Source organism: Rhododendron vialii, chromosome 13a, assembly GCF_030253575.1.
Source record: "Rhododendron vialii isolate Sample 1 chromosome 13a, ASM3025357v1".
NCBI classification, from domain to species: Eukaryota; Viridiplantae; Streptophyta; class Magnoliopsida; order Ericales; family Ericaceae; genus Rhododendron; species Rhododendron vialii.
This window is the reverse complement of record NC_080569.1, coordinates 15,205,544-15,225,619: the sequence shown is the minus strand read 5'-3', so window position 1 is coordinate 15,225,619 and position 20,076 is coordinate 15,205,544. Positions and strand designations below refer to the sequence as shown.

Sequence of the window (20,076 nt, the reverse complement as noted above, 5' to 3'; positions counted from 1 at the left end):
TCAATGACGTCCAGCGGAATTTGGTAGACGGCCTGGGCACGACACTCCTCAAAAATCTCCTCAAGATCGGCAGAAAGGGAGCTACTGGTACTGTCCGAGGAGACTTCAATGACCATTCGCCCCTACCTAGCAAGAAAAGACGTGCAAAAACCCGTTAGCTATATGCTCAGGGAAAAGCAACATGACCTAGCAAGCATGGGGCGAAATGGTCATCGCTCCTCGGTAGGTCTCTAGGCACCTCCACCTCCCCCCGAGAAAGGTGCCCGAGGCCGGTGGTCATTTCTATGGTCTCAGGTTGAAGATTGGCCTCGGGAAGAATGCGGGCCTCGGGTTGAATCTGGAGCTCGGGAAAACTAAGAACAGCGCTGGAAACGCCCAGCGCCGCCACGGAGTAGACGACGGCGAGCGGCGGAACAGTCGCAACGCTTAAGAAATGTGGATTGGAGTCGAGAAAACTTGAAGAAAATGATCAAAACGTGAAAATCAACGACTGAAGATCGTCATACCTGAGTTTCGTGACGAGATCCGCGTCCAAAACGCTCAAAATCTCGATTGAATGCTGGAAGCAGACGGCGGCGGCGGTTCGACTTCAGAAGCAGAGAGAGAGTAGCCGTCTTCCCTCTATCTCCTCTATTTATAATAAGAGAGACGGAGAGAAGCGCGGGAAACGAAGCGTCGTGCACCGAGCCGTTAGATCTTCGACGCGTGTCGCCATCGGACGGCGAGAATTGAGGGGTTTGCACCGAGGACAGGCGCCGGATATTCAGACCTTAGGCGTGATGACGCGTGTCACCGAAGCGACGTTTCGTACCAATCAACTGACGCAGCACGTGCCGAGACAGCCTTTTTTATTCTGAGACTTCGGCTGCTGCTGACACGTGGCTCTTCTCTGGCGCGGGTTGAACGGAATCTACCGAAGCAAATTCACTCTCCGGTTACTCTCTAAAAAGGATCAAGGCCTGATATTTTGTACGATGGGATCAAGACCCTGAAGCAGAGGTGCAAAGCTCCAGGGGCTTGAGGGGCTATTGTGGAGGCTTCGGTAATGGCCTCGGTTATCTAACCGGACCACCATTAGCCAAGGTCTCATATCAGACGGGACAGCGTACATTCTCCTTACTCGCTCGGCGTCAGGTCTCCTGTTGATACTTCGGTTAATTACCGAAGTGTGCATTCCGTTAAGGTCTCTTGGCAGAGTGCAGCATAGCAGGAGGGGACCAAGAGCGACACGTGGCGAAAAGGATCATCTGGGCAAGGTCTGCCCATGTGCTTCGTAACCGTCTTATCCCATGCGTCATCTATGATGTCACCAAGGGCGGTTACCTAAGCGTGACCTCCACGCACTAGCTTGGAGCCCAAGTTAACCTAGGTCTATAAATACAAAGGGATACTCATCTTTGAGAGGTATGCCATCTTTTCCTAACCCTAGACCTAAAAGCAACTCTCCTTACATCTAACTTGATCGTCGGAGGGTCACTAGGCTATTCCAGCCTTAGTGACTTGTTACAGGTTCAGCGGCGGAGGAATAGAGCAGCGGAAGTGAAGTACTGGTTCAGGCCAAGGTCCCTCCTCCTAAATCGAACCCCTACAGTTATGACCCTTTACAAAGCGTACATAAATTGCAAATACGAAGGTTTAGTGGATGATAATATTCGTGGTGAAGATGAACAATAGGTTTATCTTCTTATCCTTCCTATTATGGATTCTGATTAGACTATTGAAAGCTTATTCAAGGACTTCCCTTTGTTTTGTTTTTTTGTTTGCCTTTAAGGAGTGCAGATAATTAAACATGATTTGCAAATGTCAATAATCTTGAATAACAAAAATGAACAGGCACGACACTTTACCTTGTGTAGGTGGATTAGAAGGATAAGAAACAAAGGCATAAGTAAACACTTAATTGGATCTTATGACAGGATATGTATTAAAATAGAGATCAATTGTCATTGGGAAACAAAATCGAAAATGGGAAAATGCAAGATAGTCATGTATGACTAGCCGTTGAACCCTTAGGTTCGGCCATGGTAGAGCTCGGGCAGAAGACACTCTCTGACTCACATACTCCAAAATTCATGTCGCTTGGCCATATTCTGGTAGACCAGTACACCCATATGCAAGTAACTGCTTAATCTCAAGGTGACGTGTATGACGTCACCTGTGTCAGTTATGCTAAGGGATAATGATAGCGCACACAGGGGTGCCCACTTATACCCAAAAACGGTTATCAAACCCTATCTATGACATCAAATGTGACATTAGCCGACGTGTGCAAAACACATGGACGTACTTGGAGAGCAAGCAAATGGATCTCTATAAATATTCAAGAGTGAAACCCTAAAGAGGTACATGGCATCTCCCCCACTCAAACCATTGTCCTTTGCTTTCCTCTCTGCACTTTCTCATCCTCACACCGGAGGGCCATACCGTAGCTCCTCCGGTCTGGTCTTTTAGTTGTGCTTCATGGTTCAAGTTAGGTTCAAGGAACCATGCCTAGATCCACTCGAACCAGAGGCTCGAACTAGATATTTCAGAACCCCACAGTTTGGCTCCTCAATGTGCATTTCCCCTTCCCTTAAAGCGAACCACCTCTATTAATTTTGATCATGCCAATTCAAATAGCCAATATTTTTAATAAGCCCTAGAATTGGCTCTAGTAAGGACATCCAACTTTGACCACCATCATTTAAAGAAGTATTCCAGGAGATGAAAACCTCAAAATCAAGCTTTTTTGTGCATTCTTCTTAAAACTAAAATTCTCCTCTCCCTTTCCCTTCTAGTCTTTTGGCTTTTTATGGTTTACACTCTTATCCGTGCAATACTATATCTCACATTGCCTGCTACACTAGATTACATGGTGGTTGTAAGGGCACATACTTGGGAAATACCCTTATCTTTTGCACTCGATCAAGGATGAGGTTGAAAACATTATAAACCACTCTCTGAGCAAAGGTATTGGGTGTGTTTCAATCTAGAATGTTGTTTAACAGGTTTGCAGGTGAATTCACTAAGGGTAGACATTCTATTATCTTACCGCTCTTTGCCTTGTCTCATTTGATACAGGTTTTTCAGTTTCGTACTAAGCGACGGCTACTTTTTCCCTGCTGCGAACATATTTTTTGGTGTGTCCCTTTTCAATTGATTGTGATCTGTTGAATACATGTCTATAATTCATTGAAGATAAATAAAGCTCTATGACCTGCCCTAGATATGCTTTTTGGAGGAGTAGCTTACATTAGGAGGGAAAATTGGGAGGAATGGACGAATTCCTATGGACAAATGTTGGGGAATCATAATATATAGGGAAATTTTTATAAATGGTCCCTCTAGTTTGCATGAATTTTCATTTTCGTCCCTCTAGTATCAATTGTGTTACTTTTAGTCCTATAATTTGCATTCTGTCTCAATTTCGTCCCTCTCGCTTACGGCGTTAATGAAACAAACGGAATTGAAGGACAAAATTGTCATTTCTCCTCACAGAGGGACTAAATTGAGATTTCATGCAAACTAGAGGGACTATTTCTATAATTTTATTTTTTACTTTTGTTTTTGTAAATAAATTTAAAATACATCATATATAATATATTTTTCATCTCATTTTATATTGAATAATAAAAAATATGTTGAAAATTTTTAAAGTTTTTATTATATACATCACAAAAAATATGAGAAAATTCGAAAAACAACCCTTATGTTAATCGTCTTGGTCTTGTATTTTTTTTTAAATTGAATTTTCACTATCGTTATTTTTTTTGTCACATGATTAAAAAGAAAAAGTTGTTCAGTAGTATTTAGAAATCTTGTAATTGTGTTTAATTAAGCAATGAAACACTATTAAATATTAAGAGATCAAATACATTAAAATATGCGTATAAGTATATTTATTTTGGGACTTACTCATAAGATCACTCATATAATAAATAAACATGGATTTTAAACATTTTTTTTATTGGGTGAAAAAATAAGAAGATTATAAGAACATGATACAAAGACATTAGCTAAGGGGTTGATTTGTACATTTTCTAATATTTTTGTAATGTGTAATGAAATATAAATTTTTCAATATAGTTTGATTACCCAATAAAAAATAATTCAGTTGTCAAATATATTGCTTATGGTCTTTTTTATTTTATTTGCAAAAAACGAAAGTAAAATGTAAAATTTTAAAAATAATCCCTCTGGTTTGCATAAAATTTCAATTTGGTCCCTCTGTGAGAGAAAATGACAATTTTGCCCTTCAATTCCGTTTGTTTCATGGATGGCGTTAGGGAGAAGGACAAAATTGAGATGGAATGAAAACTATAGGGTTAAAATTGATACAATTAATAGTAGAGGGACGAAAATGAGAACTCGTGCAAACTAGAGGGACCATTTTTATAAATTTCCCTAATATATATGCATGCTAAATCTTCAAGAAAAACAACTAATTGAGTAATTATTAGCCCTTCAACTACACCAAATGTTGTATTGACATGATACGTGCTCATATTTCCCACAAAGACAACTGCTGCTTATTCTATCTTGGCCTTATTCCCTTTTGAAGTGGTGAAAGAGTCCACCAATGTAGAACAACTTGCTCGGGGTCAAAATGGAACTTAGGAGATTATTAAACTGTTGAGAAAAAACATTACCTGCCTCAATGGGCTCTATCTATTATTTGAGATTTGCCTCCACCCTTGGTACATTATTATTATTTTTTAATAGTTCCACCCTTTTTATATGTATTGCGATGGACTTCCTTGAGGCCGTTGAACAAGCCTTTCAGATGCAAGCTCAACATGATAAGTTTTGCATGATAACTATGCTATATTCAAGGGACTATTGAGATTCTACTTCATGACAATTATTGTGATTGGGGATCTTTTTTTGAAGGTTATTTGCTCAAGATTCAAAGAAAACATTTGGCATTTGTAGCTCTTTTGTGGTGTGGTTAATCCAAGTGAGTAGCAACTTCCATCATCAAAATTTGCTTTTGTCAGTACCTTAATAAGCAATTTATTCTTCATCTGTTGTGTTCAATTACACAATATCCCTCACACTGGAATCTGGATATATGGAATTCAACTACATTAACTAAGGCAAAAGCCACTTGCAACCCGGCTAGAGACCACTTTATGAGAGTGTGAAAATAAGCAAAGACCAATTAACTAATATAGACCTTTTTTATATTGGAGAAAGCATGATAATTTGCCACATGCATAAGCACGTGATATTTTACTAGTTCGATGAAAACGATTGGACATTACTCGCTGATCAACCATCATTCTTTCCAATTTGATTATGAAAGTTATGAAAATTTTATGTTTTGTACGTTGTCACTTTTTTGGCTTTCGCTTGACAACCCATTACATAAAACTATTAATGGATTGGAGGTAAATGGACTCTTTATCTTTATTGACTGTAGTGAATTGTTTGGTATCTCTTTCCTTTTCTTATTTTATTTATTATTTATTTTCGAATGACTGTTGTGATTTGTCCTATCAGCTTATGCATTTTACATATTGACTACTGCTCTATTTCTATTCCTTTGAAGCATTGTCTCACTTTCAATCCTTTTAGGGAGGAATGATTTGTCACTGACATATTTGATGATAACGTTTGAAAATTATTCGCTGGTCAACCATCATTCAACCCACCCTGATTATGAATTAGCGGTGCTATTGATATAGCTATCCAATCAGTAACAGCACATACCGACCCATTTTGGACCCTTTTTGGGTCCTGAAAAAATGTTCGGAGACGTTCATTTTGTTTAAAAATATTTTGTTTATGGTCTCTACCGAAAATCAACCCAATTCGATATCGGTAAGGGCATTCACGAAACATCTAATTATGTCCTAGAATTCAGGCCTAAATTCTAAAGTAAAATTGGATGTTTTGGAAAACATCTTTACATATATTGGATTGAACTTATTTTTGGTGGGGACCATAAAAGAAATATTTTATACAAAATGAGCGGCTTCCATCATTTTTTTGGGTTCCCGAAAAGGGTCCAAAACGCGTTTGTGCATATTGGTACAGATTTGATATTTGTTACCATTATCCTTTATGATTATGGAAGGTACCAAAATTTCATCTTTTGTTCTTTGTAACTTTTTTGGCTTTTGCTTTATTGCCCATTTCTAGTATATTCATGGGTTCGAGGTAAATGGGCTTCTATCTTTAGTAGTGTTATATTTGTACAGACTAATGCTATATTTCTATTCCTTTGAAGCATTGGCTCACTTTCAATCCATTTAGGGAGGAACTCTTTGTTACTCCCACATACGATGAAAATATATGAAAATAAATGACACTGTTTCAATGCTTTTGCATTTAATATCAACCATCATTCAATCTGCATTGATGCTATTTCTACTTTTGTATGTGGCTTGTTTTTGTCTTCCTCTTCCCTTAGAACGTTACTTTGTTGTAGATGTTATGTCCCTTTTCGTACTCGATCATTTGAACACTTACAATGCTATTTATTTTGGAATTTCATATTTTGAAATTATCTACTCATGTTGATTAGTAATATTGCTTTGATGAGGCATGCCGCGTTTGCCCCGCCTTGCCAGAGGCTTGAGAGGATCGTGGCACTTTAATGCATTTATAGATTTTTGAAACAATGGGATACCCCTTCTCTCCAATGTTTTTTCCTATTTTTTCTTGATGACTTAGTCCCATTTCCTATCTTCATGTGGTCTCTTTCTTCATCTCATTTGCAACTAGTCATGTTTTTCTTTCATATTTAATTTTCTTTTGCTGCACTTGATCAACTAATAGGCTCACGAACTTGGGTTCAAAATGTAATTAACAGTACGTAAGGGTCTGGCTATTAATATTATATATTTTAGGGGTATATGTATAATTTAAGTATTACTTTTACTACTCCCCAATATATATAGTGTCAATAGTATAGTGTCGAATAAACAAAACGACGAGTTCACCTCAAAAAGTTAGGGCTTCTCAGCTGCTGCTCTACATCACCTCACTCCACCACCTCCTCAACATTGCCTCCATCTCCAAAATAATCAAGTTGCTTCGTTCTAATCCATCCAATCGTACCAGTATTCTAATAACTGTATTTGTGATTTATTGGAGACTTGGAGGCTGGAGCAAAGCTTCGTGGCTAATTTTTTGACACGTTTTTGTAGTTGTTTTCCTTTCTTTAAGTTTAATTTTTTTTATTGATAACACTGGTCATGATTTTGTTATTTTTTTCCCAATTTTGTCATATATGCATGAATAGTGATTTGGAACTGGGAAAGCATTGTCACAAGCCTAAATTCAAGCCTGAACTGTATTCAAACAAAGAACTGTATTCGAGCCTGAATTTGGCTCGGTTCGGCTCGTCTAAGTCTAACGAGCCTAAATTCGAAACTGAACTGTATTCAAACAAAGAACTGTATTCGAGCCTGAATTTGGCTCGGTTTGGCTCATTTAAGTCTAATGAGCCCTAACGAATCGAGCCCGAACTTTGAAAATTTTTAGTGAGCCGAATATCACAAGGTTTGGCTTGATTCGGCTCACTTACAACCCTATCTATACATATATGCCATTTACTTTTAATTGATCTTCGTGAGAACGCTGGTGCGAAGAAACGAAAGTACGACGTTGTTCTCTGTAGAAGCGAGAGAGAGAAGTAATGAAAAGGGGGAAAGGGGAAGTGGATATTAGGCCTTTACATGTGAAACGGTGTCGGTTTTGTTCCCTTTCAGATTTTTCTAGTGAGAGAAATGTTAGATTTCTTAGAGGGTTCCAACCTAAAACCAATTGGCAATAGGTGGAGTAGCCTCTAGAATTTATTAACCAAGCTTGGGTGGCTTAGATGAGCGATGTGGGACAAGTCTAACACTCCCCCTCACGTGTAGCTCGGATGCACATGGAGGTGACAGACCAGGAGCTGACTGACTGACTCGGGCGACAGAGACTTTCCCACTAGAGGTGAGGCCACCCAAGACCTAGCTCTGATACCATGTTAGATTTCTTGAAGGGTTCCAACCTAAAATCAATTGGCAATAGGTGGAGTAGCCTCTAGAATTTATTAACCAAGCTTGGGTGGCTTAGATGAGCGATGTGGGACAAGTCTAACACTCCCCCTCACATGCAGCCCGGATGCATGTGAAAGTGACAGACCAGGAGCTGACTGACTGACTCGGGCGACAGAGATGACAAAGACTTTCTCACGAGAGGTGAAGCCACCCAAGACCTAGCTCTGATATCATGTTAGATTTCTTGGAGGGTTCTAACCTAAAACCAATTGGCAATGGGTGGAGTAGCCTCTAGAATTTATTAGCCAAGTTTGGGCGGCTTAGATGAGCGATGTGGGACAAGTCTAACACTCCCCCTCACGTGCAGCCCCCGGATGCACGTGAAGGTGACAGACCAGGAGCTGACTAACTGACTCGGGCGACAGAGATAACAGAGACTTTCCCACGAGAGGTGAGGCCACCCAAGACCTAGCTCTGATACCATGTTAGATTTCTTAGAGGGTTCCAACCTAAAACCAATTGGCAATAGGTGGAGTAGCCTCTAGAATTTATTAACCAAGCTTGGGTGGCTTAGATAAGCGATGTGGGACAAGTCTAACAAGAAACTCTCTTCATTCTAGATCTATAAGCATTCTTGATGCTTAAAAGATGATTTAGACCAAGTGTTTGATCATCCTTGTCAATCTAGAGGCTAATGTATACTCTCTAGGTTGATTCCTTCACAAAAACTCACATTTTCATTGTTTATGGTTGCTAGTTGAGTCCTACATGAGCCAAATGGTTTCGGTGCCGGGGTAGCTCGGAGATCAAGTTGGTGAAGCTTGTGGGGTCCATTGAATTGAAGAGGTGTACCGGGTACTTGTTCAAGAGGTGGAATTTGGTGTCGCATCTTGTCTTCTGGGTAATTCCTAATTCGGTATCGCTTATAACCCTCTTTAATTAATGGAAAATAGTAGGATTAGCCAGTGGTTTTATACTTTGCGTGTTTAGATCCTAAGTAGTTTCCACGTACGTAAACCGACTTGTCTCGTTTCTCTTGTTTAATCGCTTTATTTAGCTTATCTAACTGTGTTATGTGAAATGGAGATTGCTTGATTTTTGTCGAGTGATTAGAATTGATTTTTAATTGGTTGATTTCGTTAGCGCGTAAGATAATTTCAATCGGTATCAGAGCAGGTTGCTCTTTGTTGGTGTAATTGCCTGAGTTAGATCCTATTGTCTTGCACCATGGAATGCGATAACCCTATGGAGGGTGCTTCTAATTCTCGACCCCCTTATTTTGACGGTAGTGACTACACCCTTTCGAAAACGAAAATGGAAAACTACTTGATATCCCTAGGATTTAGGGTTTGGCGGTCCGTTCTGTATAGTTATGAAAAACCTACTATAGAAGATGCTACCACTAAAGAAATTAGAGTGAAAAAGGAGGCAGAGTGGGATTCCGGTGATATTACGTGTTGTGAGGCAAATGCCCATGCCCTAGATGCCATCTTTGGAGCTATGTCTAGAACCGAAGTCACACACATATCTTCTTGTGTCATGGCCAAAGAGGCTTGGGAAATTCTTCGTACATCTCATTAGGGATGCATGACGGGGAAAACTTTGATAGCATCATCTCTCGGTTAACCGAAATTCTTTGCTATTCACGGTTGATGTTTTTCTTTTGGTCAGTCTTATTGATTCTTTTTATTTTTTCTGCACTAGAAAGAACCGAAAAAATATATATCGAACAGCTTTTGAAAAAAAAGTTAATTAGAAAAAAGAATTTGTAGAAATAAAAACTAGGGGTACGGTTTTATTACTTTTAGCATTGTTTTTGGAGGTTTTGTCCTTATTAAAAAAAAAAAATTGTGTTCGTTAATTTTGCACCTAAAAAAGCCAGCTTTTTGACTTTTTTTTAGCTGAAAGTGATTATTTTTCAAAATATTTGAATGAAAGTAAATATTTTTTACTTTTCCGATTCTTCTTGTCGAGACGAATTAATAATCCGCTAGACATTGGCGCAAAACTATTTTTTTTTCTAATAAGGAAAACCGTTAAAAAAATCCTTTTATCTTGGTGGAACAACACTAGTTTTGTTTGTTATTGGAGGAACTTTTATTATATTCTATTTTTCGTCATTTTTCTTTTAAAAATTTGATTCATAGTACTTTGATTTTTCGGTTGGTACAACCGGCTTTGAATAACTAAATATGATACTGATTTCTATTGTGGAATGCCCGTCTAGGCACACCCTTGAACCTATTAAAGGCCCAATGTGATAGATGTAGCTCCTAGCCATTTGATTTACCCCTTGACTTTTCAGGGGAGGTTTAGGTTTCGAGTCTATAGAGAGATCGACGTCGAACCTCCTTTATTTGTTAACTCACTAATTTTTTGCAAACCCCCACTAATCTATACAATAATGTAAATTAAAAAAAGAAGCATTGTCCAAAGTCTGAAAATATTATCTGAACCGTTACTGTGTAGATTATGTAGAGTTTGATGCATGGAACAAACTTGCAAAAAATCAAGTCAATCGGACATTGATAACTCAGTAAAGGAACCACATATTTTGGCAGTTATAAATGTCCAAAAAATTATGGGAGACTTAGCCAAAAATCCCTCATATTTATATTTTTTGAGCTCAAGGACAAACACCTTTTGCAATCAAACATAAGGACACATGTGCCTAAAACTCTAATTACCCTATGAAAGTTTCTAAAACCCTAGGGTACCCTATGAAAGTGCCTAAAATTCTAGGGTACCCTATATATGAAAATGCCTAAAACTCTAAGGTACCTTATAAAAGTGCTTAAACTACTAAAACCCAATAATTGGAAAGTGCACCCTAAAACCTTATGAAAGCACCTAAACATGTTTGGCCTTAGGGCTAAAAAATTCAAAAAGTTGAAGGACCTTCACTGAAAACTATTTTGCTAGCGTCCTTCCCCTAAATGAAAACTATTTTACCATCCTTAAGGCTAATTTTCCCAAAAATTATACTGTGGACAAATCTGGTCCATTTTTGGGTGGGTAAATTACACTTTGCACCCTCAATACGCTCGGTCTCACTTTGCCCTTTACACTTTCAATTTCATTTTTCAAGCCCTCACACTTTTAGTCAAGTGTCAATGCCATCCTTAAGGCTAATTTTCCCAAAAATTATACTGTGGACAAATCTGGTCCATTTTTGGGCGGGTAAAGTACACTTTGCACCCTTAATACGCTCGGTCTCACTTTGCCCTTTACACTTTCAATTTCATTTTTCAAGCCCTCACACTTTTAGTCAAGTGTCAATGCCCTCCTTGCTGTTAAATTCCATTAGTTTCCGCTAGGGAACAATATCAATTCAGTGGTTCGAGGTTTAAATTTTTTTTACTATCATTGAAGAATATTCTTAATGTGCATACCGATGCTCTGGACTATCAATGAAGGAAGCATGGTAATGTGGACATAAATTGATTTGGGTCTCTAGGCCTACTCTCTCTGATGCCATTTGGCTTTGATTTGGGGGCATGATTTTACAACAAAACGTCCTTATAGCTCCTCGGTTCTTGGAGGTTTAGGAGGGCCACTATTTTAGTGGTATTCTGAGAGCAGTCACTTTGTGCATATATTGCCAAAGGTTAGGTCTGTCTCCAATCATCCTCCGCCCATACCCCCAATGATTGGGGACTAGATGAGTTATGTTATGTTGTTGTTGTATCATTGAAGAATATTCTAATATAGATACGAATACAAAAGGGTATGGAAGCATTTTTTCATAGACAGTGTATATGATCATTATGCCTTTTGGAAAATGATTTTCACCCCATTTTCCTGCATATTCACTTCATAAATTGCCTTTTAGTGTGTGCTTTGAAAACTGTTTTGTGTATATATGTTGAAGCACTAAAAGACATTTCATAGAAATAATAATATTTTTCCTTTTTTGCAAAAATAATAAAAATAATATAGTCATATTTAAGAAGTAATCTTTTTATTTACCAAAAAAAGTAAGGATAGTTTTTGGCTTAAAAGGTAAAAAGTATGTTCAGTCACTATCTATTGATGGGCCTAATGAACTAATATGCATCAAATGTATGGAGGCTCTCCGTCTAAAACTTGCAATTATAGGTGGGTAGGCTGAGTTTTTCGACAACTTAACGAATATCCCAAAATGTACCTAATAAACCTTTTATGATTATCCTTAAGAAGATATATGCACGTGGTTATAGACACCCCATTCTGGACTGTCCGGAGAACACTTTTTTTCCGATCTTTTATTTCCCAATGATGATTATAGTCGAGAACATTCGGAGGACGAGGGTGTGTTTGAGCTTTGAGCGTCCCGAACCTCTTGCAAACTCCCTTTTAGACCCTTCAAACCAGAGCCAAACAGCCCCAGCAAGACCCAACTAGCTTACGCCAGTACCATGATGACGGACGCCAGTTAACTGCCACGTGTCGGTCATCGACCGTTGACTCAGTTACAACTGGCGCACGCCAGTCAATATATGGCGCACGCCAGTCAATCCCAGTCAAATCAACTTTTTTCAGCCACATGGACGAGACTTTTGTGCCACCCTGACGTCGGCCACAGTCTCCCTGATGATTACATTCGACAGGGACGCTCCCCCTCTCCTACACTCCCCATCAAGGCAAGTCCCATGCATTTAATGCATGGGAGGCTCCCTTTCTCAAACAACCAGCCAAACAAGGCCTTAGCACCAACTGATCTCAGTCCCTCTCTCCTCTATAAATACCCCCCTTGCATTCATTTGCAAGGGGTTAGACACATTAAGAAGCAAAAAGGCATTCTTCTCCTCTCTTCTTGCTCTTTATCTCTCTTCTTCCATTGAAAGAGAAAGGAAAGCAACCCACTTCCGTACAGCCACTGATGTCCAGTCACCATACAACCTCCATCTTCAATCTTTAAAGCTCAATACCATCTCCAAACCTCAACACAAAAAAGGTACACCACCTTTGTGTCCCTTTCTGTTTTCAACTTCTGAGGGAGACCAATAAGGCCCAGGCTAGTAAGCAATACTAGTCTTGGCCTTAAACTGGTAAAATACAATAATCGTATGAGATGAGACATGGCGCACGCCAGTACACCTATGCCGTACGCCAGTCATGGCAGTACGAGCACTACTGGCGTGGGGATCATGGATCATCATTTCTGTTATCTTATCTTTCTGTCAATCACCCTTGCATGCTAATAATCAGTTTACTGCTTTCTGTATATTTCGGAGTTGCTTAGATGTTGTTGTTTATGCTTACCTTTTATCTGCTCAAAAGGCCTCTGAGATCCTTCTGGTCATGTTCCAGGGCCCAGATGATGCAAAGCCAAACACTGGATTACGGGAAAACTGGCGTACGGTCTTCTATGACTGGCGTACGGCAGTGTTGCCCAGGATCCAGTGGCTGGCCCTTGCATCTTAGCTTAGTCTTGGCCTCTTTCATGTCCCCACACTGTTTTTGCGGTATTCTGTTGTCTTTCGTGGCTTGAAGCCATTTTATCTATCTGTAAATATACATACTCTGCTCTATTAATTGCGTGGTTCGTCCTGGGTGTGCGCTGATCCCTTTCCAGAGCCCAGAGGATTGCAAACAAAGACTGAGAAGCTAGACAAGTGGAGTACGCCAGTCTAAGTGTGGCGTGCGCAGGTTGTGCCAGCATGCAGTGACTCGGCCAGTGCATGCTGGTGTGGATCCTGCTCATGTTCCTTCAGGGCAGTGTGCTCCAAATTGTTCGGGTTGCTCAGTGCTTGTTCTCAATCTATATTTATCATTACAAGCAACCATTTATAAACATTTTGTCACATAAATGCAACTTGTTACCGTTTTAATCCCTATTAACTGTTCTCCCGCCCTAATTGGCTAAAAAATGATTAATGAGAGAAAAATGCAAACGCTTTATAAAATGCCCGAGTAGAGACCGATCTCCGGATTGGGCGAGAGGGGTGCCATAAAACCCTTCCCCTCTCGTAACCTGGCTCCCGAACCTCAGATATCGAAGGTGACGACGGTCCAGTCTACAAGCCTTTTTCAAAATCAAACAAACGTGGCAAACATTTTTTTTCGAGTTCGGTTCCTTGGGTGTTTTCACCGCTAAAACCCGAGTGGCGACTCTGAATCGAAGCGTTTCGCCGCGCTTTTCCGAAAAAGGGGCCGCACCCCACTTTTTTAAACAAAACTTTCCGGGGCGCGTGCCCACAGTGGTCATTATTATACTAAAAAAATAACCATAGTTAGAAAAGAAATTGAGGTGGATGGATCCTTCAAACAATGAGGTGGAAAGCCTTTGAGAAGAGTGGTAATTTTCTCTTCAAATCGTAGATTCAACGACTTCGGCTTTGTTCGTTTGCCATTTTAGTTTAATTTTAATTTTGTTTTTCAATCATTACCTTACTTCTTTCTCCAATCATTACCCTATTTTTCCAATTATTACTTTCACACCCCCCTCTATCTCTCTCCAATCATTACCCATATCTTCAATCATTACTCTATTTCTCTTTCTACCTACTACCAAAACTAAACTAAACTAAACTCTCAACCAAACACAACCTTCGATGTACATAATCCAGGTTTTTTAAATAATGACATCATTTGTACCTAGTACTACTGAACTTATATTTTTCCATGACTCAATCTAACAGAATGCAACAGCAAGGTAGACGTTGACACTTCACCAGAAGTGAGGGCTGGACAATTTAATTTGATATTGTAAGGGGCAAAGTGACACTAAGTGTAAAGTGCAGGGGTGCAAAGTGAACTTTATCCTTTTTGGGCAGTTATGTCCAAAAACTTATACTGTGGACAAATTTGGTTCATTCACTGAATTATGATATCTGACCAACTTGCTGTGTTTGGTTTGGTATTTGAAAAGTTTTTTGAAAAATAGTAGGGGTAATAAGTGGAGGGAGATAGAATGAGAAATGTTTGAAATAGGGAAAATCTAGGAGGAATCTAGGGGGAATTTTTTGAAAAATGCTTTTTGAAAAGGGAAGAGAACACAGATTTTTTGCAAATTTGTTTTACGCGTCAAGCAATTGATAATAGGATGTTTACCATACAGCCTGTACTTTCTTGTAGAGGAGATTGAGAACGAAAAATGAAGCGGATCCCATTAAAATAACGGTATGCAATCTTTTCAGTTTCTGCTTTGGATTTTTCGTATCTGTATGGTTGCAAATACAACTTCGTCTCAAAATACAGCATGCGGGTTTCGTTGTCGTGGAAGTGTTCGATATCATATGAATTACGATCACTCTTGAGTGTTGATTCTAATCAAGATCTTGACCATGATTTGTTTTCTTCAGCAGAGGAAATCAAGCACTGAAAAAGATGTGGGCTCCCTTGGACTCAAGGTATGCAACACTAAAATGTCACTTGCTTCCCAGCATGTACGTATCTATATGCACTTAAGGCATATAGTCTTTTCATGGTGAATTCTTTTGCCACGGACTGTTTAATCTGTGACTGTGCTCGTATGACCAACATGTGGGTACTGGCCTCCTGCTTTTGGATACGTGGTTACGGATATCTTTGTACGGTTTTGGTTAATGTTCTCATTGAGGTTTAAAAAGAACAGTTTAGATTAACAAGGTAGGCTCAAAAAGGGCCTACAATAGCCCTCAACAGGACCATCCAGTCCCTTTAAAAAATGAACTAGAGAGGATCCTCTCCCTTGGGAGAAATCTTCAAAAGGCCCAAGTGTATCGTGCAGGTGTGGTTTTCTCTGATTGGGACTTACTACTTGAGAAAAAATGGGAATTTGTTAACCTTAAAACAAAATAAAAGAAAATAGTAATAAATAAAAGTGGTATTTTAGTATAATGGTGAAAATATTAGGGTAAGAATATAACTTTTTTTAGTATAATGATAATAATATTAGGGTAAAAGTATAAAATCTTGCGTATAATGATAGTTAGATTAGGGTAAAAGTATAATAAAATCTTGCGTATAATAATATGAGGGTCATGGATGGTCAGGCCGGTGTATTAGCATTGTACTTCGTGTTATGAGTTAATAAAGCTTTATTTTTGCAGATAAAAAAAAAGTATAATTTTACATATAAAAATATTTTGGGGGCAGGTTCGGTGTGGGTAATGAGGTGTGGTAATATCAACCCGACCCCGGCCGAATTTTTCTAATTTCAACCTGAACATGCCTTGGTACCCGAAATTTTGATAAAAACCCACCCTAATGAGGTGTGGGTAATGAGGTGTGGTAATATCAACCCGACACCGGCCGAATTTTTCTAATTTCAACCTGAACATGCCCTAGTACCCGAAATTTTGATAAAAACCCACCCTAAACGAGACGGGCCGAGGCAAATTGTCATCCCTTAGAGTAGCTGGTCTTCTTTGCTCTCTAATAGTAGCTAGTGGAAGTAGACAAAGAAACATGACATAGGCAAATATATTCTCTCTCTTTTTTTTTGTTTTTTTTTTGTTGTTAAGTATATATCATTATATTGTTCTCTTGGAACATTAAAATTTGGGTTTGAATAGTCAACCGGGGCTAAGTAGAGATCTTCTTGAAGATGCTCTAAAGCCCCCCAGCTAACCCCAACCAACCTGCAAAGTGAAAACCCAATCCAATACTCTCTCTCTCGTCACCCTATTGTCATGAAAGTGAAATAAAAAACTTGAGATAAGTGCCTTAAAACTCAAATTTCTGTCCGGCCATATTTTGGCACGATTTTTCTAATTGAGGCCCTTGGTGGGAGAGCCTCAAGGCTAGAGCTCGGGGGCAATATCGACTTATCGTTGCTACAGTAGAGTACTGTTCATGAACTGTAGCTATCTTTTAAAATTTATTTTAAAGGTTTTTTGGACTTTTATTGTTTTCCATCTGTGTCCTTTTTTAAGTTTTGGTGGATTGCAATTTTGGCATTTAGTGTGGGGGTGTTTCGGTCAAAATGCGGGCTAACGAAGGGAAACTTAATACATGTCCGACGTCTCTGTCTTCCCTCTCTCATCTGTCGGTTGCTAGGGATGGCAATTTGGACCGAACCGATAATCGAAATTCTTCGAAAAAAACAATTGAAATTTTCTCTGTAGATATGGATATGGTTAAGGCCTTGAATAACCGAACGGGCATCGATTTGGTTATGGTGCATCTGCTACCCAAACCGAAAATACCCTCTCTCATCTGTCGGTCATATGCAATGGGGACCATTTCTTGATTTGTTTCTCACCTGAATCTGAAATCTTGTTCAATTTAATCTCAGTGCAAGTGGGTTTTTACCCTTTTTGTGAGTTTCAATTTTATTTTCGTTGTAGAGGTAAATTTTGGTTCCTGTTTATGTGTTTGGATCCTTTCAATCTTCGGGAAAAAAATCTTCCAGTTAGTATTCTCATTGTACTTTAGGTATGACAGAAAATTCCCTTCCACGTTTTCGCCCTCTTTTGTTTGCCTCTCGTTCCTTTCAGTTTTGTTTTCCAGTTATGGGTTGTGATGGAAGCTTGAGAGATTCTGCTATAGACGAAAATGTCACAGTAGAAGATGAAAACCTACTATGGTGGTTTCTTTTGCTGGGTTTGGGTGGAAGTTGAGTAAAGGAGCTCAGCTTTTTAGTTTTGTCCATGAGTATTAGTCCCACATCGAGAACTAAAGAAAGAAGGAGAGCTCCCTTGCTCTATATATTGAACAGGTGTAATGGACGAAATTTAAATTGAATCAATGGGTACCCATTCGGTTTGGATATTACCCGAAACGCAAATGGGTTCGGTTATGGAACCTCTTATCTTATCCCTGATGGGTATAGGGGTGGATTTGGGTGAATATAGATTTTTGCGTATCGGGTACGGCTACTTTGATACCCACCTCAATCTGTCCCATTGTCATTCTAAACGCATAAACAAGATTGTTTTGGTAAAGTATCCAAACACACAAACAAAAAACAAAATTTACTGGATTGTTTTGGCTAGGTGGATGCCAATAATACACCTCAAATTCTTTGTCCCTCAATCCAAACTGAAATAATTTCCATCAGAATGTGCAGGCCAATAAAGAATTTGAATTTTGGCGTCTTCTATAAATTCAAACAAGCAACAGGGAAAACACATTAACATCTTGTTGGTAGCATAATTAATTTCAACCGAAAAATTGTAGCATACTTTACAGCAGCAAGGCACCATGTCTTCATCAACCCCGTCCTTTTTTACAATCTATTCTATACCAAAAGATAGAAGCAAAAAAATTCCCAAATAATGCATTTCATAAGGTTTTTAATCAGATTCCATTTAGTTTTCTACCTTATTCTAACATGGTTTTTGCTTGTATTGTGCCAATTTGTTGGGTAACTCACTGATTTTTGGAAGCCACTCGGCTGGAGGTTGCTCTAGATCAACTCTGTGTTCTATGTTTGGGTTCTGGGTAAACACCTTGAATGGGGATGAAGTTCTCTATATCGTGCGATTAGGGTTTCTCGAATGGCTGCAGCCCTAGAATTCGAGACATGAAAAAGTCTTCTCTTCATATTAAAATTAGGGGTAGTTCATCTCGTCATTTCATTTTATCAATTGTTTCAGGGGTATTTTTGTATTTTTGGTGCTTCTAATGTTACCAAAATGAATTGATGGGTTTTGGGGTTGTAGTGAGTTTTTTTATGTTTCGTTTGATACTAATTTTCTTGTCAGTTCGTATGTTGCAGTGGCCAGAAGCATCGTCAACGGTGTCGAGGGAATTCAGGTAGTTCATTGCATGTTGTTTGCAGAGGGATCCAGTGAAGAGATGTTCTACTAGCCAATTGTTTTTTGTACTTAGGGTTTTGGTGTGAGGATTGGTTCAGGAATGGAAAGGGCGATGGCTCAAGCTGTTGAAAAATGGTACAAACAAATGCCAATCCTTGTTCGGTCGTATCTCACTCCTACAATTATTACACACCTATTGATTGCTCTCTCAATGTTAGCCCTCTCTCGCTATCATGGTTTCATAGTTTGACTTCCTATTTGATTATCCCAAAAAAAAAAAGCGAAATTCCTTTTTAGGGGTTGGGTTTATTCTCAAATGCGCAATTTGGAATTGCATAGATATAATTTATTTGCAATGTGCGTTCAACGTATCAAAATTGGGTGTTAAATTTTAGTCCATTCCCTGGTTCCAAATTTGGATCCTATCCCTGTTTGAGCTGCATTCACTATTCATTGGTCATGTTTTACTTAAACAGGCGGGGTTCTCAATGTAATAATCTTTGTGGTATGATTTTATATTTCAATTGTTCATTTGTTGGTGTACAGGATCGACTAACAAGAGAGGATCAGGTACCTTAGAGGTTTTTCTCATGTTTGAAGGCTATTATCATTTGTTGCTGGAGAAGATCATCCTTATTCAACAAGAGAGGTTTCCTTTATTATCCCTCTTTAGGTCTTTTGCCATCTTGTGCTGCTCACTAAGTTCAATACAAATCAGAATGGTTGGTTACTGGTTATAGCTTTTATGGAATTGCTGTTCAGGAGTCTTAGCTTTTGATGCATTTGAGGTTTATTTACATGTGCACTCTCTTGCTTTCATTCTTTCTTTCTCACTCAAATGAGCAGTTAAAGAGCTGAGGATGATTCGAGCTCAAGTAGTTCAGTTCATTTCATGGCTCTAGCTTGATGTTCCTAAAAATGTCTTGATGGTTGCTTTTCTTTTATGGAGAGTGTTTCAAGTTTCCACATTAACTTTGGTATTTTCACTTGCATTTAGGTGGTGCCATACTTCTGAAGATTTTTTGGAAGAGCAAGTGCAGTTCTAAAGCCAGTCTATTGAAAAATTTCAATGCTAGGAAAAATTGGTTCAATCCTTACTGATATCTTTTTACTTTTGGGAAAAATGCAGTGGAGAGCTTCTACAAACATATCGACGGGACATGCGAATATTTTTGGATTATGTGATCTTCAGTAGTTTTATTTAGAAAGCTGTAACGCCACTTAGGTGGATGTTGATTATGTAATCATTTGTGCTAGGTAAGGTTCTTGTTGTCCGGCATATAGCTTAATACAACTATGAGCACAACAAGAACATTTCCTAGCCCTTAGGCTTACAACTAATTAAATAGGTAGAAAAACCTAGCCCTGATTGATTCATCCAAAAAGGAAGCTGAATCAATTAATTAACGAAAATTACCAAAAGGGAAATCCTACTTTGA

At 38.8% G+C, this 20,076-nt stretch overlaps 1 protein-coding gene and 1 non-coding gene across 2 annotated transcripts; both read left to right on the top strand.

The window, feature by feature from the left end:
* The first annotated feature begins 2,021 nt into the window (after positions 1 to 2,021).
* On the top strand, positions 2,022 to 19,195 carry LOC131313908 (uncharacterized). Its single transcript, XM_058342402.1, has 6 exons — positions 2,022 to 2,117; positions 3,061 to 3,073; positions 8,744 to 8,871; positions 15,030 to 15,074; positions 15,260 to 15,304; positions 18,598 to 19,195. Exons 1-6 carry the CDS (start codon positions 2,022 to 2,024, stop codon positions 18,637 to 18,639), a joined length of 369 nt encoding a protein of 122 aa, XP_058198385.1. The 3' UTR covers positions 18,640 to 19,195.
* Positions 11,379 to 11,486, top strand: LOC131315378 (small nucleolar RNA snoR100). Its single transcript, XR_009196713.1, has one exon. It is a non-coding gene; the product is annotated as a small nucleolar RNA snoR100 (small nucleolar RNA).
* Positions 19,196 to 20,076: the final 881 nt, after the last annotated feature.

Bases quoted from the DNA above. Each gene is read 5' to 3' on its own strand.
- LOC131313908 (XM_058342402.1), top strand. From the start codon at position 2,022: ATGGTAGAGCTCGGGCAGAAGACACTCTCTGACTCACATACTCCAAAA. The intron at 8,872-15,029 runs GTAATTCCTAAT...ACTTTCTTGTAG, and splicing joins TGTCGCATCTTGTCTTCTGG to AGGAGATTGAGAACGAAAAA. The intron at 15,305-18,597 runs GTATGCAACACT...CGTATGTTGCAG, and splicing joins TGGGCTCCCTTGGACTCAAG to TGGCCAGAAGCATCGTCAAC.